Below are 26,731 nucleotides of genomic sequence, written 5' to 3'. Positions count from 1 at the left end.
AAAGATGTGGTAGAGTGGAGCTCATCTGGAAGATTATTCCATAGTCTTGGGGCCGAGATGGAAAAGGCCCGTAGCGAGGTCCTTGCATAATGTGCAGTTGGGACCTCTAACAGATTCTTCCCTGCTGACCTGAGTGTGCGGGGCGGATTATATGGGGAGAGGTGGTCCTCCAAGTACCCTGGGCCCAAGCCATTTAGGGCTTTATAGGTGATAACCAACACCTTGTATTGAGCCCGGAAACAAATAGGCAGCCAATGAAGGTCTTTCAAAATAGGTGTTATGTGGTCTGACCTGGAGCCACCAGCCACCAATTTCGCTGCCATATTTTGCACTAACTGTAGCTTCCCGGTTTGGTACAAGGGTTGCCCCATGTAGAGCGCATTGCAGAAATCCAGTCGAGAGGTTACCAGAGCATGTACTATGGTTTCAAGGTCCCTCCAGTCCAGGTAGGGGTGCAGCTGGCGTGTCAACCGAAGCTGATAACAAGCGCTCCTGACCGCCGCATCCACCTGAGATGACAGCTGGAGCGACGAGTCCAGGAGCACTCCCAAGCTGTGAACCGAGTCCTTCAAGGGGAGCATGACCCCGTTCAGGACAGGATGACAAATCTCATCACCCGGACCCGGGGAACCTATCACCAGTACCTCCGTTTTCTCTCGATTCAGACTGAGTTTGTTTTCCCTCATCCAGCCCATTACCGACTCCAAGCAAGCATTTAGAGGAGAGATGCCATCCCTAGTCACTGCATCAGTCGGAGACACAGAGAAACAAATTTGGTCCTACACCATTTAACATTAAAAAAAAAAATTCTAGATCCCACCCCTGTCATTTATTGACATTTTTTGATACTGGCAGCCCCTGTGGCCCCCAGAGCATACTGGACAGACAACTGGCTCCAAGACCCACACAATTGCCCACACCATGTTAAATACAACTACGTACTAAACATTTTGTTTGCTTAGAGAAGTCTAGAAGTCAATAGAGTTTGAGGGTATACAAACCAGCGCTTTGTGCCAGCCTAGACCTGAACTAGGGTTCAGTGATGGCTGAGCATTTACCTGCTCGAAGCCCTTGTGCCAGCACTCGGGTACCATCTTGGTGCATGCCCATGCATAAACCAGATGGCAGGCACCATGATGACATCACTCATGTGCAGCACCCAAACAGTGCTGTACCGAGTTGGGAATGTGGCATGTGGTTTCCATGTCACCAACCCAGCGCTTCAAGGGGTGGCATAGAGCCATCCCTTACGGGCTGTTTGTACAGCTGCTTTGTAGTAAAGACAGAAGTTATGAAAAAGAAATCTAGAAAACATTTTAGGCAAGCTAACCAGGGTCATCCCTGGTTAGCACATGGATGGGAGACGACCAACAAATACCAGGTGCTGTAGGCTATATTTCAGATATATTTCAGGCAAAGCCACTCCTGAGCATTTCTTGCCTAAGAAAACTCTATGAAATTCATGAGGTCGCCATAAATTGAAGAAAACAACTTGTAAATTTAGAACATGTATGGAAAACATGAAAAATAGGAGTAGATCTTTTTGCCAAACATTTACTTAGATGAATAGTCTCATTCTCAGAGAGCATTTGGATGCTTCTGAAATGGGAAAGGAACATTTACCATTCATTAAAGAATTTAGGATATAAAATTAGTTTGAGATGGTTCCAAAAAATCCAAGCAATCTGGATTTTATCTAATACTAACCCATATGCAGATGTAATGTTATTTTTTGCTTGAACAAATAAAACAGTGTTTAGTTTTTTACAAGTATGAATACCACCTGCTTCCTACAGAACAAAAGAGGGATTCCCACAAACATGCAAAAACTAGTTCCAAATAGCTAGCCTGCTGGCAAGAAATCACAGATATAATTTCTAAATAGTCAGTGAACCAGGTGAAAACCAAAGGCAGAGTAGTCTTTCCAAAGCGATAACACATCAGAAGGCCTTATTCCAGCAGAAAGAGGCAGTTCGTTCATTATTCATCTCTAAATAATATTTGTAGAGTTACCTCATGTGTAATAAATTGATAAAATGCATCATTGCAAAGTTTTGATTAAAATATGTAGAGGTTTTCTACTTAAGCTATACAAGCTGAACTGCAGGCAACAGCAGCTGAACTGCAGGTTGGCTGATTTATATACCTCTTTAACAATAACAATAATATCCTCCTCAAAAACAGAGTACTTCAACATAACATGAATGGGGAATTCACTTCTTCCTTTCCTCCCATGAAGACTTCATATACAAAACACATTGTCTATCATCAACCTGAGTCCCATACCTATGAGTCTCAAAAGAAGCTGATTCCAGGAAGCTTATCGCACACATTATTTTCTCCGTTATGGGAATGGGAAGGCGACTCTTGGGGCCATGTGCAACCGGGGGAAAATGGGTTTTATCGCACAGCAAATCTTCTTCAAAATGGCCCCATTCCGTCCCCCGGCTCCAAGCCAACCCCATTCAGTGCTGAGGGGCGCCATTTTGTTTGGTCGGAAGACTTCCGACTTGAACATTTAAGGCTCCTTAGCACTGAATGGGGACGGCTTGGCGCCGGGGGTGGAATGGGGCCATTTTGAGGATGATTTGCTGTGCCATAAAATCCATTATTTCCCGGTTACGCGTAGCCCCAAGAGTTGCCTTCCCGTTCCCATAACAGGGAAAATAATGTGTGCGATAAGCTTACAAATTTGTTGTTAACTGTGGTTGACTTTGACTTATGGCAACTTCATAAGACACCTTCAAGTCACTCTATCATTAACAGCCCTGCTTAAGTCTTGCAAACGCAGAGCCATGACTTCATTGATTGAGTCTATCCATCTGGAATATGGGTTTCCTCTTTTCCTATTGCCTTCTACCTTACCAAGCATTATTGCCTTTTCTAGTGAGTCATGTCTTCTCATAATATTGATGAAGTACAACAGTTTTAGTTTAGTCATCTTGGCTTTTAGGGAGCAGTCAGGCTTTGCTCTTGGACCCATTCATTTCTCTTTTTGGCAGTCCATAGTATCTGTAGAATTCTCCTCCACCACAATATTTCAAATGTTGATTTAAAAAAAAAAAGCTTTCTTCACAACAACAACAACAACAACAACAAAACTATCCCTATTCTTTCCATGTTACTTCTGTCTCTGGTACCAAAGGCCCACTACAGATTAGGAGAAAGGGGCAGCCAGAGGCCATTCCTTTTTCCTCCAGATCGTCCCCACAGCAACCGCACAGCTGTGGCAACGCTCCACTGCAAAAAGGAACTTCGAAATGGAGCGCCTTCCCGCAACACCACCAAGGCGACATTTGCACCTGGGGCTTCACAGTGACATGTCTTGTGTGCCACACCATTTGGACGTGTCACACAAGACACGTCATGGGCGTGCACATCATATGGATGGCGCTGCATCAAGATGGTGCCACCCATACATACTAGGGTTCGGGAGCGTGTGGTTGTGTGTGGCTTTTGGCCTGTCTGTACCAGGCCAAAGTTTCTGTACAATAAACCCACCTACTTCATTAACTGAGGTACAATATTCTCTGCACCAAGCTTAGAAATAACAATATGCTATAGAAACAGAAGAGATGGCACCAGATCCTGTTTGTTCTTAGGAGCTAACCAGGGACATCCCTGGTTATTATTATTATTATTAACTTTTATTTATAAAGCACTGTAAATTTACACAGCGCTGTACATACAATCTTTTAGTTAGACGGTTCCCTGCCCTCAGGCTTACAATCTAAGAAGACACAACACAAAAGGAGAAGGGAGTGGTGGTGGGGAATGGGATCAGGTCCAGCAGTTCTTCTCCACCTCCGAGGCCTGGACCAAGGCAGATCGACTGGAGGAAGGGCTTGGCTTCTTAATGGATGGTTAAAAATGGATGGTTAGCACATGGATGGGAGATGACCAACAAATACCTGGTGCTGTAGGCTATATTTCAGGCAAAGCCACTCCTGAGCATTTCTTGCCTAAAAAAACTCTATGAAATTCATAAGGTTGCCGTAAGTTGAAGAAAATTTAAGAATTCACTTGCTAGTCATTTCATCTTACACCTCTGAAATTAACTAATTTTATAAATTTGAAAATTACTTCATCCCTATAGCTTTAAAAATTATACATTATATGAGAAAACAATGTCCTTTGTGCTTAGTCGAAATATGAATATGCAACAAAATCAAAATTTATTAATCACTAGTAAGAAATAAAAAGATGGAATATCTACAGGAGAGAAAGCTCACGATTCTTATCAGTAGAAACATACTTTGAAAGAGAATTGGTTATGTTCCTCCAAACTGTCTCCAAACTGTCGCCCTGGTGGCGCAGTGGTTAAATGCCTGTACTGCAGCCATTCACTCAAAACCACAAGGTTGCGAGTTCAAGACCAGCAAAAGGGCCCAAGCTCGACTCAGGCTTGCATCCTTCCGAGGTCGCTAAAATGAGTACCCAGACTGTTGGGGGCAAATTAGCTTATTTGCTAATTAGCTTACTTGCTGTTCACCGCTATGATCTTTGGAATAGCGGTATATAAATAAAAACAACAACAAAAAACAATAACAGCTCCATCCTAGGGTTTTCTTGGCAAGATTTAGTCAGAGATGGTTTCCCATTGCTTTGAGAGAACAAAACTAGACCAAAGTAACACAGCGGGTCTCCATCCCTGAGTGTGGATTTGAACCCTTGTCTCCACTACAGTCAAACCACCACAAAACATGGATTTTCTTTGAAATAACATTTTCTAGCTTTGTATGTAATTTTAGCACTCTGATTGTCAACTGATGTGCACCAAGGGTGTTCTACAAATGTTCTACGAATGAGTAGCAAATAAGCAACAGGTCAAGGTGTACATTTGTGAGAAATAATCCCTCCCCCCCCCCCCCCCCATACAAAAACATGAAGAAAGGAAGGGCCTCTTTTGTAGTTTGGATTAAATATTTTATTTTGCAGACCTTTCAAACCAGATCAAGTCTGCAGTGTCCTACAGCATGCAGCGGCCACAGTATGGCCCTGGAGCCACATGAAGATTGTCCTCTGAGCTGTTTTTACAGCCCTTGACCACCATCACCACCACTTAACTTCCTAGAACCACCCTTTTTCTTCCTTTCTCCAAGATATGACATCTCCCCCTTCTCTTTTTAAGTCTCAACAGCAGAGCCATATCCAGATTTATTTTTAGTTTTTGAGTTTTTAGGCATTTTTATTAGTCAGTGCATCCACACCACCACCACCATAAGTATCTCAAGGCAGAAAATTCATCACAGAACCACTGAAGTTGCACCTTTCTGTTCTACAACAACCCACAAGTACAAAATACTGATTTCAGTGCTGGATAACATTGGTTTTAAAGGCAGAAAAATCTTCAAGAACTGAAAATATCATATTTGGCTGTAGACAACATGAGCTAAATTACACAAATCCACACATGCACAACATGCATTTGTGTGTTGCCCCCATTTTCATGGAGACCAGTAATATCTATGTGGTAAGAAGGCACAGAAACAAACTACCAGGAACAAAATCACCATCTGCATCTCTATCTAATACTGCCTGTGGACTGCTCAACAACACTCATGTCTCCCTAAGCAGTCACAGTATAGGCATACTACAACCATTATATTTAATGCTCTCATGGATGATGCTTCCCTCTGGTTGAATCCATGCCAAGAAAATACAAAAATACAATTATACTAAGGAAAAGCTACTGAAATGCAGAAAGCCCAAAGGTTATAGCTTGTGAGTGAGAGATGACTTTTTTTTTTTTTTAATTTGAAGTGAAGAGAGAAACAGCTGGTTTTGGTTTTAACAGAGAATCCTTGTTCTTCAGTTATGATTTTTCTATGCTTACTATTCCTTTCTTTGGGACACAGGAAAAAAGGGAATGCAATGCAAGGCATTTCATATATTCATATATTGATATATAAGCCCCCACTGTGGTCCGAATTACTGTCACAGGTATCTACAAAAGCATACACTGTCTATGGCCGGTTACAGACAGGCCAAAATAAAGCTGCTTCGAGTCACTTTGGAGGTATGGTATTTCAATGATGCATGTGTCCTAAGAGTCCAAAAGCCGCACCAAAGCCACGCTCCAGTCCTAAACCAAACTGAAACAAAATGAATCATAGAGTTGGAAGAGACTGCAAGGGCCATCCAATCCAACCCCCTGCCATGCAGGAAATCTGGATCAAAGCATCCCCAACAGATGGCCATCCAGCCTCTGTTTAAAGACCTCCAAGGAGGGAGATTCGACTACACTCTGAGGGAGTGTGTTCCACTGTTGGACAGCCCTTACTGCCAGGAAGTTCTTCCTAATGTTGAGGTGGAATCTCTTTTGCTGTAGCTTGCATCCACTGTTCCGGGTCCTAGTCTCTGGAGCAGCAGAAAATAAGCTTGCTCCCTCCTCAATATGACATCCCTTCAAATATTGAAACATATCACCTCTTAACCTTCTCTTCTCCAGGCTAAACATCCCCAGCTCCTTAAGTCGTTCCTCGTAGGGCATAGCTTCCAGACCCTTCACCATTTTAGTCACTCTCCTTTGGGCATGCTCCAGTTCCTCCACATCCTTTTTAAATTGTGGTGCCCAGAAGTGGACACAATATTCCAGGGAGGGCCTGACCAGAGCAGAATATAGTGGCACTATTACTTCCCTTGATCTAGACACTATACTCCCCCCTAGTTTGGTGTCATCTGCAAATTTGATAAGTATGCCCCCAATTTTGATAAAGTCATTGATAAAGATGTTGAATGGCACTGATCATACACTCTAATTCCCAACCACCTTCTATAAGTCTGTGGAACATAACCAAATATCTTTATCCTCCTGTCATATCACTCATGGAAAGCAGCATATTCTTTAGAGAAATGTATGCCTGTTGATAATACACACACACACACACACACACACACACACACACAACTATGAAAATGTTTGGCCATTTGCACTAGCCAGATTCAATAGTGAATCTATTTTCTTCACATGCCTACCATGCAGCTGGGGTGCCTAGCAGGGGAAAAAAGGTGACAACTCTAACTGAGGAATACAAAACTGGTTGACAAGACAGAGATCCAAAGCTATACTATTGTGACATAAGCACTGAAATAATAAACCTGCTTAGTTTGGCAAATCACATTCATATTTTTTTTTAAATCACAAGGTCTTTATTTTGTGTTTACTAAGAAGTATGAAAATTTTGGAAAATTCTGATCAGGAAATAAATGGAATGATCAACCATCATCACTACTAATGGCCTAGATGAGTTACTGTATTGCGGGTTCAAGGACTAGTGACACAGAGCAATGGGGACAGAATGAAAAGAAGGCTCAGAGAAAGAGTAGGCTATATATGTGATTTCCCTTCATTTTGATCTCTCAGCCTCTCAGCCTTTTCTCTCTTTCAGACTGTCTCTTTAACTTTCCTTTTTAATTTCTATATCACTGAGTGTTTTCCTTGTTATCATATGAAGGTGAGAGAATTGAAAGAGAGAACACAGAGGGGTTTATCAAACGGGGGTTTTCCAGCCTCTCTAGCAGAATACCCATTTCACAGAAGGTCTCTGAATCTGCTAGAGAAGCTTCAGAAAAGTGGATTTGTGTATTGAGATTCAAAACCTTGTAACTTTTGCTCAGTCATACCAGTTTTCCTTCTGTGAAATGGGTATCTTGGGACTAACCATCATTTTGTGAATGAATGTACTCCTCCACAATAGCAATTTGGCTCAAAATTCCAAAGGGACCCAAAAGCTTTGTGAAGTCCTACATGGTTTGCTACTGAGTATACCTCTAACAACCTCTGTTTTGAATACACACTTGTATGATACACATGCTTGCACACATGTGCTGTTCACACTTTGCATTTACTAAAATGGTTTTATTAAGATTACCATGCTAAACTGATTTAACGACATCTTGCTAAGGACTGGAGTTTGGCTTTGGCCCAGCATCATTTAAACAGCATACCACCAAAGTGACCAGAAGCAGCTTTATTTTGGCCTGTCTGTATGGGCCCTATAGTACAACAGTCTCTGTGTTTGCAATGCACAAACATCTATCTATGAATGTCAAGGATAATAAGATTTCTTGACAATCATTATGCCAGAAGATAGGTATGAATTCTTTCTTATGCATGTTTTAGGCTAAAAACAACAGCAACAACCTGCATGTAATCCTACAGTCAGAATTCCAGCTACATTCACTGAAAGCGACATTGTGTAGTCAAAATATTCTTGAAGTACTTATCATGTAGGCTGACCTGATGTCTTAACCATAAAGGAGAACAAAGCCCCACGAAATGTAGGAGATTCAATAAAAATGTAGGACATTACAAAATAAAAGCTAGCAACACTAATATAGTTATAAATGCATGCTTCTTAGTTATGCTCAAAATGTAGGACATTTGGAGGACATTTTGAAATGGAGGACCTTTTGAAGTTCCTCCTGGAATTTCAACAGTTGAAATGTAGGGCAGGCCCTGGAAAAGGAGGGCATCTGGTCACCCATGTCATGAATATTCCTTTTGCTAGGAAGGACCAAGGCATTCGTCCACTACCTTGCCTTGCAGAAGAGTGCTAAACATTAGTCCTAATCTCTATGGAAGAAAACTTGACTAAATTATGCCTTGCTCCAGTCCTTCCACCAACCTGGTTAATTGCATTTGTTTCCTATATCTCTAAACAGTCTGGTACACTAATTGCATTCTGTAACACTTGGCTCCTGTGATTCACTCTGTCACTTCCCCTGAGCACTTTAATTGTATTCTTTCTAGCTACATACACTTTTAAACACTGGCTAATAAGTACATTTCTGTAACCTGATGCTTTCAGGTTTTCGTGTCCCTTTCCAATGCCCCTTATGCACAGACCACAATGCTTCAGAATGATCATTTCAGAAACTCTGGGACACATTACATGGCATATTCATTATACAATTTGTGAACCAATGCTTACATATCCACCACTCCCAGCTTTTCCCAGGATCCACGACTGCCTTCTCTGTTGCTAGGGGTGTGGCAGGAGGGAGGCATGGTACTTATGCAGCCCATAAGTGCGGGGAAGTAATTGTAGGTAATGCAATATCACTCTGTGTTTACAAGAGAGGCCTGTCTTTGATATGGATACCTTAGATGCTTGCAAAAGCACCAGCTTTCTGCTGCAGCTAAGTTTGCTCCCACTGTATGACCATCACATTAAACATCCCAGACCAGGGAATTAACCTACATTCCCACCCACTCACTCCCAACCCCCATTTTGAGAAGGAAAAACAAAAAGCCCTTAACATCAGGAGGATTTCATGTGGTATCATTCCATGTGGCGCACCACCAGATAAAGCTTAGTGTTGGGCAAGAGATGTCCACAATATTGCCCAGAAAAGGCAGTTGAATGTTACATGCTGGACTATGATATATGCATATTTTCATCGGGTTTTAAAACGCTACTTTAAAATAGTATGCATATGTAAAATAGTTTGGACATGACATGCATGCATGGATGAAAGTATGCATGGATATTTTCATTTGGGTTTTAAAAGTGCTAACCATAACAAGTGGACTTCACTGAAGATTTTGAAACGCTGTCACCGACTGCGTGTGTTTGCTTTGTCAATTCCCACGTGAAACATGCTGCAACATGCTCCTAGGTTCAGTGAGCAGAAGATCTAGGGTTTACTTGGGGGGAAGCTAAGCAAGGTGAACAAAAGAAGAAGAAGAAAAAGAAGAATGGAGGGGAGGGGGGCCCTGTTAGGGAGGCTGCCTTTGCAGAAAGGGAGAGACCCCTCCAGCCCCTGTCCACAATCCCCATTGTCTTGTCACAATGTTGGAAGCTCTCACAGCCCTGGCAGCTTTCCAGGCACCAGGGCCCACTTTCACACTCCTTACACTTGGTGTACTTTCAGCTTGACACCGCCTCATCTCCCAGGCATCTTTCTTCCACACCTTTTCACACACATCAATGCCTTTCCCTGCGTGACAAAACTGAGCCCTTGCCACCCCATTGACCCCATTTACCACCTTAAAAAAAGTTCAGCGCCAAGCAGAAGAAGTACACCCCGAATGGAAATCCGTGGAGACTGAGCAGCCTGGTCCATTGCTCCCCTTCCTCGACCCTCCTGGCAGCTTACATTCATGAACCACTTCTTTCCCCCCTTTTGCCCCCTCCGTTCTCTCTGGCAAAGAAGAGGACTGATCAGAACCAGATGCCTCCCAACAAGAACCATCCCTTGCCTTCTTCTCCCAGCCTCTCTCCCACTTCCGAGCCTTGCATGGTTTGTCAAGCCCAGGCAGAAAGCCTAACACGACCCTCCAAAAGGAAATGATGCAGACAGAGAGAGAAAACCAGCCCATACTTTTTTATCCGCCCCCTCCATAAAAGAGAGAGAGAACTTACCCTCCACCTGCCAATGCACCAGGCCTAAGAGCAGGAGGGGCGTCAGCAGCCCCATTTTAGCATCCTAGTCCAGGGCAATCCAATGCTGGGGGGAAAGGAGCAAAGAAAGAGGGCAAGTCCCCAAAGTCCAAAAGTTGAGGGTGGCTTTCTCTTGTATTCTTCTTCTTCTCCCTTTCCAAGGAGCGAAGGCTGTGAAGCAGAAGGAGCCGGGCTGGGACCCTTGCAGCTCCGACGTGAAAAAGGAGGGAAGGGCGAGGGAGAGGGAAGGAGGGAAAGGAGGGAGGCTCCCCTTCTGAAAAACAAGAGGAAAACACCCCAAGACTCCAGCCCCGGAGGCCAGGCCAGGCTCCCCGTCTCCCTCCGTCGCAATCCCAGGGAGAGCCTTCCCTCCTCCGGCCTCAAAGTTGAAAGGGGCCAGAAGGAGAAGGAGAAGAAAGAAAGAAGGGGGGAAGGAGGGAGGGAAAGCCAAGGCTTGGCTTCAAGAAGTCCTCCTCCTCCTCCTCCTGGTCTTTGGCTGCTGCTCTTGTTTCTCCTCCTCCTCCTTCTTCCAAATCACTTCAAGCTGCCCTTCTTCCCTGAGGGGACATTTTGGGCAGCCCCTCCCGGCCCCCCCTTCGCCCCAACCCTGGCCCCCAAGGAGCCCCCCCCGCAGACAGCCCAGGAGGAGGGGGACTCCCCCAATGCCCCCGCCGCCGCCGCCGGGGATGGAGGGGAAGAGGGCAAGCAGGCAGCCCCCCGGGAAGCCGCCGCCGCCGCTGCCGCTGCTGCTGCTGTTGCCGCCGCCGCTGTTTCCGCGCCTCCTCTCTCTGCCGCCTTCCAGTTGTGGAAGCAGGGAAAGGGGAAGGCGAGGGAGCCCAGCCAGGGAGGGAGGCTGCCCTTGGCCCCCAGGCTCCCTCCCGCCTTCTCTGGAGATGCTTTGGGGGGGGGGAGGGGAGAGAAAAGCTGCCTCTCTTCCAGGGAGAAAGGAGGGAGGGCGAGCCAAGAAGGGTGTGCCTGCCACGACGAGTGTCCAAACCCCACACCTGGGGACCCCCGAGGGAGGGAGGCAGGCAGGCAGGCAGGCAGGGGAAGGGAGCCTGGGTTGCCACTAGTGTCCCCCCCGCCTTTCCCCTCAGCCTTGCCCTGCTTTACTTCTCTGCTGTATAGGATGGGGATAGGTAACATTCACACGAGGAGGAGGTCTTTTTGAAGGAAGCTGGTGGCAAGAGCTTTGGCGGGTGGCATGGCCTTACTCACCAGGAGACTAGACCTGAGCCTTCTTCCTCAGATGCATTTGGTGGAGGGGAAAGGCCAGGGACCAGACCTGTAGAGCAGTCTGTGCGTGGGAATGTCTATAGGAAAGCAAAACCTGGGGGTTGTGCAGATGAGGTGACAGGTTAGGTTTTTAAGGATGGTGGTTGGGGGAGAAGGCAGGAGGAAACATTTGGCCAACAGCCCAGGAGAGTGGGCAAGTGAGTCAGTGTTGGGATGTAGCATGGGGGCCCAAAAGAAGACATGATGAGCTATGGTCTGTCTCCAGACTCTCCCCTGGGCCTCATGCATCTGAGAAAGTAGGCTCAAGTCTACCACAGCTCATACCACCAGCTTCTCCGGTCCACCTCATGCATCTGAGGAAGTAGGTCAAGTCTATGAAAGCACAGGCAACTAGCTTCTCCACTCTGCCTCATGCATCTGAGGAAGGAGGCACATGTCTAGGAAAGTGCATAAACCACCTCATGCATCTTAGAAAGTAGGCTCATGCTACCAGCTTTTCCACTTTGCCTCATGCATCTGAGGAAGCAGGCACAAGTCTACCAAAGCTCATGCTACCAGCTTCTCCACTCCTCCTCATGCATCTGAGGAAGTAGGCTCAAGTTAATGAAACCTCATACAATCAGCATCTCTGCTTTGTGCATCTGAGGAAGTAGGCTGAGGGCTACAAAGCTCATGCTCCACTCCTCATACATCTGAGAAAGTAGGCTCAAGTCCAGCACATTCCCCAATCCACCTCCTGCAAACTGAAATAGTCGTCTCACGTCTAGAAAAGCTCATGCAACCAGCTTCTCCACTCAAGCTCATGCATGTAAGGAAGTAGCCCCAAGTCTACCAAAGTTCATGTCACCAGCCTCTTCCTTTCACATAGTCTCAAAGGTGTGACAAGATTTTCCAGACAAACACAGCTATGTCTGAATTCTATTAACATTATCGCTTCACACTGCTTCTCATTTAATGGACAGGTAATTTTCTCGTTCAGCGATTTCATGGAAGCCTCTTCCCTAATTATTCAGGCTTAATTCATCACTACTACTCCTCTCCCTCAGTCATAGGTCATTCTTTGGAAGAGGACTATAGTGCTGATCTGTTACCACCTCTCTTTCATGAAATCAAGATATAAATATCTTAAAAGTTAGGCAGCAGGAGAGTCGGTGTAGTGCTTGAGCATTGGCCTAAGGTTCTGGACACCAGGGTTCAAACCCCCCTCAGTCATGGAAATTCACAATGAGTCCTTGGACAAGTCACACTTTCTCAGCTCAAAGGAAGGCAAAGGCAAACCTCTGAACAAATTCTACCAAGAAAACTCTGTGACCTTAGGGTCATCAGAAGTCAGAAACAATGTGAAAGCACACGACAATAACAACAGGCAACAGGGCTTAGCCATACCTGCAACGAAACTCTGCACATGTTCAAAATCCCATTCAGTTTTGGCAGGAAATTTGACCTGATGTATATTTATTCAGAAATACATTTCATGGAATAGACTGAGACTTATAACCAAGGAAGATCACAAATCAATCCAGAGCAGTTAGGCTCAAAACTGAATCGTGGATTATAAGGCAATGGTACTAAAAAGAACCATTTTACACAACATAATGTGGAGATATGCCACATTATGTCTGCCTGAAAATCTTATGTGTAGATGCCACACCAGGATTAAGTCTACAATTTTGTCCACAGATACAACAGCACAGGTCTTGTAGGACTCAGTGGGATACAGATAGTTTTACATGGCCTTTTCTGTGCACTGTAAACTTATTAAAGTAAGCAGGGTTTTGAAATATGATTACATTGTGTTAACATGTTAGGGTTGTAAAAATATTCTAAGGTGTATCCCCTTTCATTTACAGTACAGGCAAACACAAGCATGTAGGGGGTCAAGAGCCCCATCCTATCCTAGGTTGGACCATATTGGCATTCAGTAAGGTATCAGTGTGACAAAATGGGGAACAGCAAGACTAAAAGAGGGGTGGGTAGTTTAAAAAAAGTCTCTGTGATTTAGGATGATCCCACTACATCACATTGCACATTAATTTTATGTAAGCAGTTTTTGTGTGAACAAAACTGAACAAAAATATGTATTCTAACAAACTCAAACTAGACATCTGATTTCTGTGTGAGCAAGAGCACATTGTGATCAACTCTGCACATTATAATAGCCACTATACAAAAAGTAGGCACCTGCAGTATGCTATAGTAGCATCCAAAAATCTCAACCCTGTAGATAGCGGTGATTGCATGAAATTGCCTACCTTAGACCAGTAAGCCATTCCCAAGCTTTTTAGGAACTCTCATGTACACAGTGATTGTGGCTGCAATCCTATGCACATCCACTTGAAAATAATGTGCATTGGCCACATGGGACTTTCTTCAGAATAAAAATTACACTGTGCCTTTGTAAATCAAAAATAATTTCTTTCTTTCTTCCTTTCTTTCTGCTGCTTCTATGTTTCCTTACTTTCTATTTTTAGTATTTGGATAATGTATTTAAATACAAACAACTACGAATCTTATAGCATTTTGTTTGGTAAACATTTTCATGGCTTGCAGCCCCATTTCAGATGTCTTTGCAAAACAATGTACCACACCAGCTCTTTGTAAACCACTAACCTGTTTCTTTGTTTCAGATCAACCTATTTCTGTAAACTGGGGTTTCCATTATCACATTCTTTCTAATGGGTTCATATGTGTGATCCAGGGACTGAGGAAAGCTTGGGCAGCTTTGCATAGTGCTCCAAATGAGTAAATTCATATTTTTAGCAAAGCACACATGGGGGGGTGGGGGTGCGGGGCTGCAGGGAGAATAGAGATATAATATTTCCACTTAAGTTATATTGGAAGAAGAAAAATACTCTAAATGTTGAGATGTTCAGAGAGCAAAGGCTCAGTTAAGAGGAAAAAGAACATCCAAAAAATGGAACTGTAACTGTAAAAAACATCTGCTTCCAAATGGGACAAGGGTGATCAGGTAAAGTCACAGACATATCAAAGATGTATGTTTGCATACTGCTAGTTGCTTTAGTGTATAAACTGTAGCAGAGGTCAGGCATGATCACAGAGATGCTATTCAGCATTTGATATTAACGCTGATGATTCGTGGGTTACAGGAATACATACAGAGCTTGGCTGCAAAAGCAGTGTTAGATGGTGAATCTTTAGTTCCCCCTACTGGAATATAATGGACAGTGGTTCTTACTTTCTCTCATGTATGTGTGTGAGAAAGATCTTTTGTTACTAAGACCTTTTGTTTGAAGGCTAAACAGTATTAGCTCATCATTGTTTCCTCACCCCCTCATACAGTACTAATAAAGCTAGAGAAGCAAAGTTTGCCCTTATTAGAAACTGCTAGCCTATTTTAAAACACATTCTTATTTCCTGAGGTTGAAACAGGCCTTTTTACTCTTCTCCTGAACACAGTAAAGACATTTTTCAGCCCATCCATTATACGTTTTCTTAGAACTAATTCAAATGAGACATACTTCCACACAAGTTTATTCTTAATAAATCTAAGGTTTTTAAGCAGCGCCTGGATGGCCATCTGTCGGGGCTGTTTTGATTGTGTATTCCTGCATGGCAGGGCATTGGATCTGACGGCCTTTGAGGTCTTTTCTAACTGTAAGATTCTATTAAAAGTTTGACATTTTGTCTGAAGCTTTGTTTTGCTTTGTTTTTGATCAGCCATATCCTTTGTGTTTTGCTGCAAATCCAGTTTTTTAAAATGATATTTCAGTGTAGTCTCTTCTGAACAATATGCAATAAACTGCCTTTTTTACAAATGGATGAAATATCTAGAACATTAAGAAATATGATTAGCATCCATATTTTGCATTGAATACAAATAAGCAAAAAACTTAAATAGGCACAATCAGAAATGCTGTCATCCATTTTTCCCTTTTAAGGTCAGTTATATTTCCTATTTTATCATCATCACATGGGTTTTGAAAGAAACAACTTCTATGAGAATTCATTTAAATGCAATGCACCTGGAGTTAACTTATATCTCAGGCCTAGTAAAAGCTGATTTAAAAGGTTCTGGAAAACTGTTTACATTAAGAAGTATACAACAACCACAGGGAGTAGCATTGTAGATCCGTTTACAATATAATTCTTAAAGGACTTTGTTTTCCTTCTCTAAACAAGCTGGTTCTTGTTTGCATAACTGTGTGACAGCTCTGAGCAATTTTTATGTAAATCAGGAAACAATATTATTCTGTATCCACAATATGCCCCTCAGACAAAAAAAAAATATTCCTAATACATCTAAAAGACTATTTCATATAGGAAACTGTAATTAAATATAATAAGGAGAGGGTGATCAAAATAACCTTCTTTGTTCATGTTCTCCTGAATTGGCAATACTGGAAAACCATAAATCACCCATCTGACAGCAACATGCATAACAAGATGTGAAATGATATTCCTTTTAAACTGTGGACATTTCAAGGACTCAGTACAGGTGAAAATCCTTATTAAAATGAAGCAGCTAATCTAATTAAATTTAACTTGAACTCAGATATGTTCACAGCATTCTGTACATTTTATTCCAAAGATCAAAACGGATATGATCTGCAGATGGGATGTCCATGTATATTGCACAGACAAACAGGATCAAACTGTATATCACTTTAAAAATCTAGAAAGAAACTCTGTCTTTTTGGCTGTTTGACTCTAGATCAGGTACAGGGGTCATAGCACTACCTTGTATGGGTTGATGCTTAGAGTGGCCTTTATCCAAAAATGAATTAATTATTAATTTATTTTCATAATTAATTAACCTTCAGACCAATCAGAGCTAAATGTCAATACAATCAATATGTAACTTAATGGAAACCCAAAGTGTTTCATGTATACTCACAAAGTTTACAGATGGCTGGAAAAAGATTAAATTACTATTTATTCTGAACTAGTTTGCTCTGAGTTACTGGAAGAGAGGAGAATAAAGGAAGGACTCACTTGATCACATAAGCCTTTCTGCTTATGGGGTTTATAGCAGTGTAGCCAGTCACTGGCATGTTTCCAGGAAGGGAAAGGGAAAAAACCAGTTATAAATAATGGGCGTAAATATGGTGCTGGTCCCTGGTACATTGTTTGTAGGGGGAATTTATCTTTCCCATATTACATAGTTTGGGGTGCACTGGTTCAGCACAGAGTTGGGTCTTGTGATAAATATTTGAAGCATGGAGTATGACTAAGACACAAAGGCTGAGGAAAAGTGAGGAGATAGATTTGCCCTGAGGGATGCAAACAATAAGAGTAGAGAAAAGGAGAGGTTTACTGTAGGTCGACTAGGTGATGCATAAGTCCTGATCTGGGTGCAGGGATTGAAGGAAGGGAGGGATGGGGGAATAAGAGAGAAGATCAACATGGGAAGGCCACACAGATAGAACAGCATTTCAGTTCCCCATACCCCTGAATCCACTATAATAACCCCTTTCATAGGACTTCGACCCTCTCTCAAGATGACAATGCTTTATCCATAACTAGATAGATAAGCCCATGTTGATTCGGCTGGATTAGCTGGTCTCCATATCCTGCTTCCTTGCCTCAAGAGCACGCACCAAGCATGCACTGATCACGCACCTGTCATGCCAGTCCGGTGACCTAGGAGCAAGGCTATCATCAATGATTGTAAGGAAGACAATGGACGGAAGTAAGCAAGATGACAATAAAAGGTCCAGCCAGAAGCCTGGCTGGGAGGCAAGCTTGTGAGGAAGCTTGTGCACCCCCATTTCGTCTCTGCGTCTCCTTGCCGCGACAGCTGGTGACCCCGACGTGATACAGAAAAGACCCGACGTGATACAGAGAAGGCAGCTACGGCCCAGCTCACTCGACTGGAAAAGTCTGCACGCACATCCTCTACAGGATCCCGTGAGTATGGTAGGAACGTTGTCCACCGAACAAAGGTCTCACGCTAGGGAACTATATGAAATAGTTAAGCGGCTGTCAGGGGATAGGCAAATCACCCAAAGAGACATAGAAAATCTGATAGCAGAGATTTCATGCTAGTGTCCCTGGTACCCAGAGAAGGGAAGCTGGTGAGGAGGCTTGTGAACCCCACTCTCGTCTCTGCGTCTCCTTGCCGCGACAAGGTACTTTAGGGGCAGACAACAGAAAAGACCAATATCCCAGGCATCTTATCCCTTGGATCAAAGATGTCATTCAGGAGAAGGTTTTGATATTGCTATGGCTCAATTCTGTTGCTTCATACCATAGCAGGATAAGTTGCTATTTCCAACACGCATATACATCTGCACCCACACACGTGAGTGTGGGTTTGTGTTGGAAATAGCAACCTACTCTATGATCCTGCTACTGTATGAAACAACAGAATTGAGCCACAGCAATATCAAAGCCTTCTCCTGAATCTTTGATCCAGGGGTGAAGGGGCCTGAGATTTATATATATATCTCAAAATTATTGAGCTTCTCATGAGTTAATTATCAGGGGACTCTATCATCCTCCAAACGATAATGCAAATTTTGCATCCACCACACAGCCTAGGTTTTGATGTCAGACCATCCCATATGCCAAATTTAGTGTACCTTTGTACAGTAATTTCTGCATGTTACAGTAACAAATGAAGAGACAGAAACTTAATTTAAAATATACAGATTGTTATTATAAATAGTTTGATTGATATTTCCTTATGAATAATATATCAGTGCCTGTGTAAAAATAGCTAGTTTTGCAAATCCAAGTATTTTCTTGAGAATTTATTCAAAGAATTCAGTAAGTATGCACTTTATAATTATTGAGAATGCAATACTTCCAAGTATTAAAAAGAAATAATCCAAAGGCTGAGAAAGGACTGGTTTTCTTTTTGTTGGCTTCAGATACCTGCTTCCCATAAATCCAAAGCCCACACAAGGCAATTCAGGCCCATTCCCAATAAAGCCTGCTTCACCCAAGATACAGAAATGCTTTTATAATTTCCACACATGAACGCCAAGGGAATGAGATTCCAAGGGAACCTCATATGGCATAGTATTCAGCAATCTCAAGTTCGTTCATGCAAAAGAGTCAAGTGATAATGCTTTCCATAGGCTTCCGCCTCTTCAAATTGCTGGGGGAGACTGGCACAATTTAATGCTTCCCCAAAGAGCAAAACTGCACTGTATGTAAAAGTGCAACAGGGGAGGGAGTGTTTCACTACTACACTGATCCAGTGTCCTCTAACAGGAATCAAAGCATCAGGCTGAATCAAAATTCTGTTCAAAACTAGTATAGGCCCATTACTTGAATGAGAGTTAGCATTTATGTTGGCCTAGTGAAACTCCATCATTTCAGCAAGTTGAGTCTAGCTGGGCCTAGGAATTGGATTTTAGCCCTTCATTCCTTATTCTGATCCCAACAATCCATTTTGTGAGATGATAGAAATAGCAGTATTCATGTTGCCAAGTGGTATTGGATAGAAATGGAAAGAAGAAAGATGCAAATCAATCAGAGAACAAGGACCCAGAAGAGACAGGCATGAAAGCGTCCGCTCAAATTGGAAGTGGGTTGGAAGCCCGCTGTCCACATGGCCCATTTCTGAGGCAGGCCATGGACAACGGAGCTTTCTGGTGCAGCCAGGAGGTGGATTATCATGGCTCCTTTTTGCTCCACTCCTAAGGACTGGAGAGTAGCTTCAGCATGGCTTCCAGCAACTTTGGAGGCATGTCTCATTTAGTCAGCATGCCTCCAAAATGGCCAGAAGCCACTTCATTTGGCTTGTCTGTTTCACCCATAATCAACAAGTTGTTAAAAACCATACTTTAAGACAGCCTTCCTCAAAATGGTAGCTTCCATATGGACCAGACTACAAATCCCACCATCCCCAGTCAGCAATTGATTTGTAGGGTTTGTTGTCCGAGGCACCTCAAAACTTCATAGGTGCAGGAGGCAATATATATTAGCTTTTAGTGCTTTAAGTAACCTTTCCCAACCTACAGTTTAAGGATGAATAAAAATAATATGCCAGTTGGAAACAACAGTGTCAAATATTATACCATAAGCTACTTTCTACAATTTATTTTAATAGATGGTAACAACTCAATATTTAACTTAATGAGTAACTTGCTACATTTTAAGAATAATAATGATAATGTAAACTGAATTAGGTAGGTTTTGGGGCCTTCAGATTAAAGTCATAATAAATTTGGCTTCCACGTATCATCACCCTGCTAAGTTTCTGATTAGATAATAACCATTATTAGGCCCGAAATGTATACTGCAAAATTGTGATCCATTGTTTTGTACCGCAGTGAACACTGCATACTGTTCAACGGCACAAATGTTAGAATCCCTACAAATGTGTGAAGTGTGATTGCACCAAGGAATTTGTCCCAAGAATGAACACTGACATGAACACAGATTCCTTTGCGAGTCTTCTTCCATATTATCTCTTTATTCTAAAGAGCTCAAAGCAACGTAAATAGTTTCCATACCACACTTCCCCTCACAATAATCTGTGAAGCAATTTAGGCTGAGAGATAGTGTCTGGCCCAAGGTCATTCAATAAGCTTCATAGCTGCCAAGATCTGGTGCAAATTAAACCTAGGCGGGATACAAACCGCCATATAGTACATATAGGATACGTACTAGGGTTAGGAAGGGGCGGTGCTTCCGCACCCCCCTAACCCTAGTACGTATCCTATACATACAAGATGGCGGCGCCCCTTCCACATGGGCGCCGCCATCTTTACGTACTGAACGCATAGCGTCCAGACGTGTCGCGGCGCCTATGACGTCGCGAATGCGCCAGCGGCGCCTCACGACGTCATAGAGGCGCCGCAAAAAGAAGCTCCGAAATGGAGCTTCTTTTTTGCTCTGCACGGGAGCCGCGCGGTTTGGCTGCTGCAGCTCCCGCACGGAGCAAACGGCGGCGGCGGGGAAGCGCCGCAAAGCGGCGGTTTGTATCCCGCCCTAGTAAGGAAGGGGAGGCATCTGAATGAGTATCTACTTATATATACACAGAAATAGTGGAATTGTTGTTTTCCATTATGTAATTTCTTTTTATGCAGCAAAAATTACCAGTCAGTTCTCTATGTTACTGTTGTTTTCCTAACCATATATATTTAATCCTATAACCGTTTAAGGTTCATGAGTGATAAAAATGTATTGTCTGTTCCATGTAGTTCCTGATTTATGAAGATGCCAGCTCATATGAATTTGTTCTATCACTGTGGCTGCAAATGTAACATCAGAACACTTTTTCTGGCTCTATGAGTGAATTGTAATGTTCCCATCATGCTATAGTTCATTTTTTCCAATATGATGCTGTCAACACTATTGTCATCAGTTATACATATCAGTGGGTTATTAACAATATTATTTGTAGGATTTCTGTATTAGTTTTGTCTGAGAATGGCCTTGTCTCACTTCACCAGTAGAATTACATTTTCCACTGTCTCTAGAAATGCTTTCAAATTAGAATCGATATGTTGGCCATCCAATTTTTCACTGCCAATCTAATTCAGTTTTCTGTCTAAATTTTTTATGTGGCATTATGATTTATTTTTAAAAAAGTATTGCTACTAAAAAGAGTTGAAGGGAAAATAATATACAATGATTTGAGCAAAATATTTATTCTAAGGCCTATGCAATAGCTTCTCTCTCTCTCTCTCTCTCTCTCTCTCTTCATTTGAGAAGGAGCAGATTACCTGATAAATTAGCTTGCTATGTTGATATACATTTGGAATGTCCTTTTTAGTTACAACCTGTACATGAGTCAAGACAAAATGTCTTGAAGCAAAGATATGGAATGAAATCATACGTTCCTCAGTAATCTTGGTCTACATACACACATAGCAATAGCAAGTACATTTCTATACTGCTTATCAGTATAGCAGTTTACAATGTGTAAGTTAATTGCCCCCAACAAGCTGGGTACTCATTTTAGCAACTTACGGATATATACAAGGCTGAGTGGACCCTGGAGCCATGCCTGGGATCTAATTCACAACCTTGTGACTGTGAAAGGCTGCAGTACTCTCATTTAACAACTGCTACACTAGGGCTCCCTTAACATGATTTTATAAACAGTGGCGCATTACAAACCGCCCTCAAGCGGCCATTCTCCTGCCGCCGCCATTAGCTGCGGCGGGAAGCCCCAGTGGCCAGACCACAAGGCTTCCGGCCGCAGCTAAAAAGGAGTGCCGAAATGGTTCTCCTTTTTGGCCCCGAGAAGTGGCGCCGCAAGGCGCAAGGTGCGCACTCGCGGCGTCACTTCCGCCGCGCCACGTCTGGATGCACAGCATCCACGAAGTAAAAATGGAAGCGCCCATGTAGATGGGCACTGCCATTTAGGACGCGCTCTGCGCGCGTTGGGAATGGGGCCAGTTAGGAAAGGGCAACCCTTCCTAACCCTAGCACGCCGCTTCCTAACCCTAGGACGCGCAGAGCGCGTCCTAAATGGTGGTCTGTAACCCACCTATATTTCATTAAAGCAACAGAATTACATCAAACTGTGCCAATACCTGGGGGGCTCAACAGGCCACCCATAAGAGAATTTGGGCTGCGACAACTACATGCCATGGCCCCAATCTTTGCTTTCTGCAGCACAAAAAAGATCTGCAAAAAGCGGCTCTTTTTTGTACCCGGGAAAGGTCACCACTAGATGGTAGTGTATGAAATTTATAACATGGGAGGGTATTAGGATTGGAATTTAAGCATGAAAAGCTATGCATATCTCATTCCTCTCCATAAAACAAGCAAGAAAAGAAAAGAGATCTTCTGAAGGTTATCCTCTGAATTTATGGCAAATAAAGGAGCTGACTCTCTTGTCATTTAGTTCCACCAAACTCTGCTACCTCCCAGGAGTGTTTCTCAGTTTATATTTTTATTTCATGGAGTTACAATATATACATACCTCTTATCAAGTCCAAAGGATATGAGTAATCAGAGGTGCATACATCCTTTCTATTATTCAGAAGTATAGACTGGAAAAAAGTTAGTCTCCCTAAAAGAGGGACAAGGCACTATCTTGTAAGACTCACAATTCATTTGATGTCAGACATGTATTTACAGGATATCAAGTGAGAAATGAGCATCATTTAGTATAGGTTCAGAACTTTCATACAATTAAAAAAAATGTTTTGTCAATGTATTCTGCTGAATAATCAGTAAGTCAAGAATAGTAACAACAATGCAGAGATGTTCTTCCAGACCAACACAGAGATACACAGCTTGTGGGGAAGCCCATAATGTCATGCATCCAGACACCTGACTTGGAAAAGAAAGAGAAAGAGAACTGCAACCAACCAGGTGGAGCTGGAGCAATCCAGCAAATTAAATCAACATTAAGATAAATCAAGAAAGCTACACTGACTGCTGAAGAGGTGTGTGACTTTAAGCTATTTAAAAGTAAATGTATAAATTATCCCTGCTTATTTTCACAAATGGAAAAAATACCTCTCTGTTAATTACTGTTAACATTAAAGAAACAAACAAGAAATAATCAGGATGCTTATCATTTAATGTAGAAAAAGAAACCACCCTTGCAATAGAAAAATGTACACCGGTAGGTTGTAGTTCTTATTCACAGAACTCAAACAGTTTGTAGTGATATAGGCAATATTATTGTTATTCTTCAAAATATAAGTAAGAGATATGCATAAAAAGCAATTAAAAGATACAGCAGTAAATTTCTGAGTGTAGCTACATGTCATTCTAGAAAAACATCCATCCTTACAAATAAATAAAAAAAGAGGATGACATTGCCTTCCATTACTATCTTACTCTCATATAAAAATAAATCTCATGGCATTAATGTAGGTTGACATCCTGAGATTTCTCCTCTCCCACTTGCTGGAAATCTTACATATTATTTGAAAAGGTTTATAGCTGAAAGAATTTTTTAAAAATCCTGAAATGTGACATATTTTTCCTTGTATCCCAAGGTTCCTTTCTTTGTAAATTTATATGGTTTAAACTGTAATCCTGTACAAATTTTGAGAGCAAGAGCTGGAACAGACTGGCTCTATAAGAGCTTATACGTTGCATGTTCCCATGCCTCCCTGCAGCCGCCTGGAAGTCAGACAGCTGCCCAAACGTGGGTGGCTTCAAGATGCTGCAGCAGCACAATGTTTACATGCCACAGCAGCTGGAAGCCAGCTTTGGGCTGTGGTGGGAAGGAAAAGCCACCCTTTCCCCAGCAGAAAAAAGAGGATTTTTTTTCTGCTCCTTTTTTGGTCAGGGAAAACGTGGATTGGGGCTGCAGTGTGTGTTCACTGCGGCCCCAATCCATCTTTGAAAGGGGCAAAGAATAACCTTCAAACCGCCTCTTCCATCCATCTGTTTCATTCCCAAGTCACACTCAGTGAACCTCTGTACGATTGCACTTCTATAGATACATTGAATGTTTTTTCACTATTCCATCAGTTACATTAAAATAGCTTAAAGTTTCTTCTGATTCTAAATTTGTAGGAGCAAAATGACTACTAGAATATTCTCAAACAATATTCTCCTTAAACTGATATAAATAATAATGGAAGTGTTTGTGATTTTTTTTAAAAAACGGCTCCTATGATAGTTTGACTCTTTGTCAAAATGTTTTATCTAAGGTCCAAAACACACTGCAGATAGAATCCAGTTTGAGACCATTTTACTTGCCCTGGCTCAATGCTCGGGAATTCTGGGAACTGTAGTTTTGTAAGACATTTAGCCTCTGCCAGAGAGCTCTGATGCCACAATAAACATTCCCAGGATTCCCTAGATCTGAGCCAGGGCTGTTAAAGGAGTCTCAAATTGGATTATTTCTGCTATATTTCTATTTTTGGACCTAAGTTAGACCAAAAAAATGTATTTTTAATGGTTGTATTGTTAGTATTACATGAAATGAAGTAAGTTGTCTGTTGGGAGTAGAGAGCTTTGGAGACCAGAGTTCAATTGCCTACCATGGAAACCCATTAGGTGACCTTGGTCAAGGCACACACTCTCATCATCAGAAAAGTCTGTGTCCTAGACTGCAGCCAGCACACCCACACTATGCCAATAAGAATGGCTTAGCACAGCAAGTGGAAGCAGTCCACAGACCTTGCAAGGAGTCAGCGTTAGAGAGCAATCCGAAAGCCAAGCCGAAGTCAGGATACCAGAAGTCAAAGTAGTCAAATCAGTCCAGGGTCAAAGCAGCCAGAACATTTTTAATAAATTAATATTTCTTTCTCCTTATAAGGTGTCCTTAAGAGAATCTTTGCACTACCAATTCTTTTTCTGGAGAATTCAAGTTCCCTTCTAGTTCCCCATCATCCTGGTACATTCTTGATGCCATTATGTTGAAGTGGTCAGCTCATGCCTAATTCAAGGCTTTCTTTGCTGGTCAGCTGTAGGGGAAGTCTCCAAGTCTTCCACTTGTAAATCAGTTTCTCTCAGCCAGCATGTGTAATGCAAAACGGATCTAACATTCCTACCAATGTCTGTGCAGACATCATGTTGACTATTACAAGGAAGTTTTTTCAATAAAGAACTTATTTTCCCACATGAAAACATGGAAATGAAACAAAAATTTACCACTTTATCCTCCAACGCATTGTAAACCTCCTTTACAAGCAGTTCCTGGACATATGCCAGCAGAAAAAGCTAGTGAATGAAAACAGGAGTTCATTTGGCTTCAGACACTTAGTTCTTCAAGCTCTCCATTTTTCTTTCTGTGGATTATGAGACAGTATTGGCTTGCTGCTTATGTATTAACTGCACTCATATCCTGCTTATTGTCTAAGAAAGTCAAGGTGCATATATCTGATTTTATTTTTCATTAAAATCTTTATATCTTACCCTATATTCAAAGGCAGTGTACAATAAAACCCATTTAAACATTTTAAAGTAATTTAATATGCAAAATAGTGAGCAATAATTTATAGTTTAAAATCTATGAATCAATCTAACACATTGTAACAAGTTAAAAACATTTAAAATCATTAATATGTACAAATTGGATGAAATCATTAAACCACAAAAGCTTTACTTTAAGCTGGATCTACCCTGGCCAGAATACCCCAGGCTGCTCCCAGAATAGTAACTTCTATATATCATGCTGACCTTTTTCTTATCCTTATTCTTATCTCACCAAGGTCTGGAACTTGATGCCAAGTCAATATTACAGGACTTTTCATTTGCCTGCACTGTTCCTCTCATATTACCAGTTCAGCATTTCACATCTCAGTTGGTGCCTTCTTATTCAGAACACAAAGCTTTGCTATTTTTTTTTTTCATTTCTGTATGAAACCCATCTTTTGATTTGTATCCCACCCTTTAGTTTTATACAACTATTTTGTAACCATTTCCTTGTTCAAAGACTGCAATCTGCAAATCCCATACTGTATGTCAGAAACATGGACACAAGTCTGACATTAGAAATGGTATTACACCAAATCAGTTGCAGAACATTGCAATCTTCTTTGGTATGCAGTATGGGATTTACAGATGACAGGCCTTGAACAGGAAAATTACAAAGCAAGACTAGAACTACAAACAGCTGAATTGAATTTAGTCACAAATTCCAGTCCATTACCATCAAGTATGGACAAAGATATGGGCTTCTAAAAGATAAGTTACCATTTCTAAGTGGTTTAAGGTTCAAAATACACTTCAGGAATAATCCAGTTTCAGACTGCTTTAACTGCTCTGCTCAGTGCTAGAGAATCATGGGAATTATAGTTTATTGTGGCACCAGGGTTCTCTGACAAAATTTCTCATGGAAATACAGTTCACAATATTCCCTAGCATTGAGCCAGGGGAGTTAAAGCAGTCTCAGACTGGATTATTTCTGCAGTGTGTTTTGGACCTGTATCAAGTCCCTAAAAATGTTAGGAACAACAATGCGTTTTGCATATTTTCATCTTCCTTTGCAAAAAATCCTAACTTTCACTACAACAAAACCATCTATTTTCCAGAATTTCAGAAAATGTCCCTCTACGCTTCCCTTTCAGAAAAGATATAAAGGATCATAACATTTTTTTTTACAAAAAGATATACATATTTTAGTTGTACTGATGCACTGTAGAAAACAAACAGAACAAGATGTTGTGTTGTCTACCTATAATAAACAGCCACAATGGTTAAAAAAAAACCACACTCGTAAGAAGCAGTTAGATAGAAAAGTCAAATGAGCCTTGACAATCTCAGAGGTG

The 26,731-nt window shown here is 42.0% G+C and overlaps 1 protein-coding gene across 13 annotated transcripts in view; it reads right to left on the bottom strand.

The window, feature by feature from the left end:
- Positions 1-26,731, bottom strand: part of ROBO2 (roundabout guidance receptor 2) — a 1,130,584-nt gene that overhangs the window by 579,693 nt on the left and 524,160 nt on the right. The window contains exon 1 of one of the 13 annotated variants that reach the window (XM_089512189.1): positions 10,371-10,788. The exons of the other annotated variants lie outside the window; for them this stretch is intronic. Within the exon in view, the coding sequence (XP_089368315.1) occupies positions 10,371-10,425 (55 nt within the window). The 5' untranslated portion in view covers positions 10,426-10,788. Of the gene's footprint in view, positions 1-10,370; positions 10,789-26,731 lie in introns of those variants that run through there. 13 annotated transcript variants of the gene reach the window in all.

This window comes from Sceloporus occidentalis, unplaced genomic scaffold, assembly GCF_023333645.1.
Source record: "Sceloporus occidentalis isolate IW3139 unplaced genomic scaffold, rSceOcc1.0.p SCAF_2, whole genome shotgun sequence".
Classification (NCBI taxonomy): domain Eukaryota; kingdom Metazoa; phylum Chordata; class Lepidosauria; order Squamata; family Phrynosomatidae; genus Sceloporus; species Sceloporus occidentalis.
Note: the sequence above shows the minus strand (reverse complement) of the source record. Positions and strands in the feature narration are given on the sequence as shown.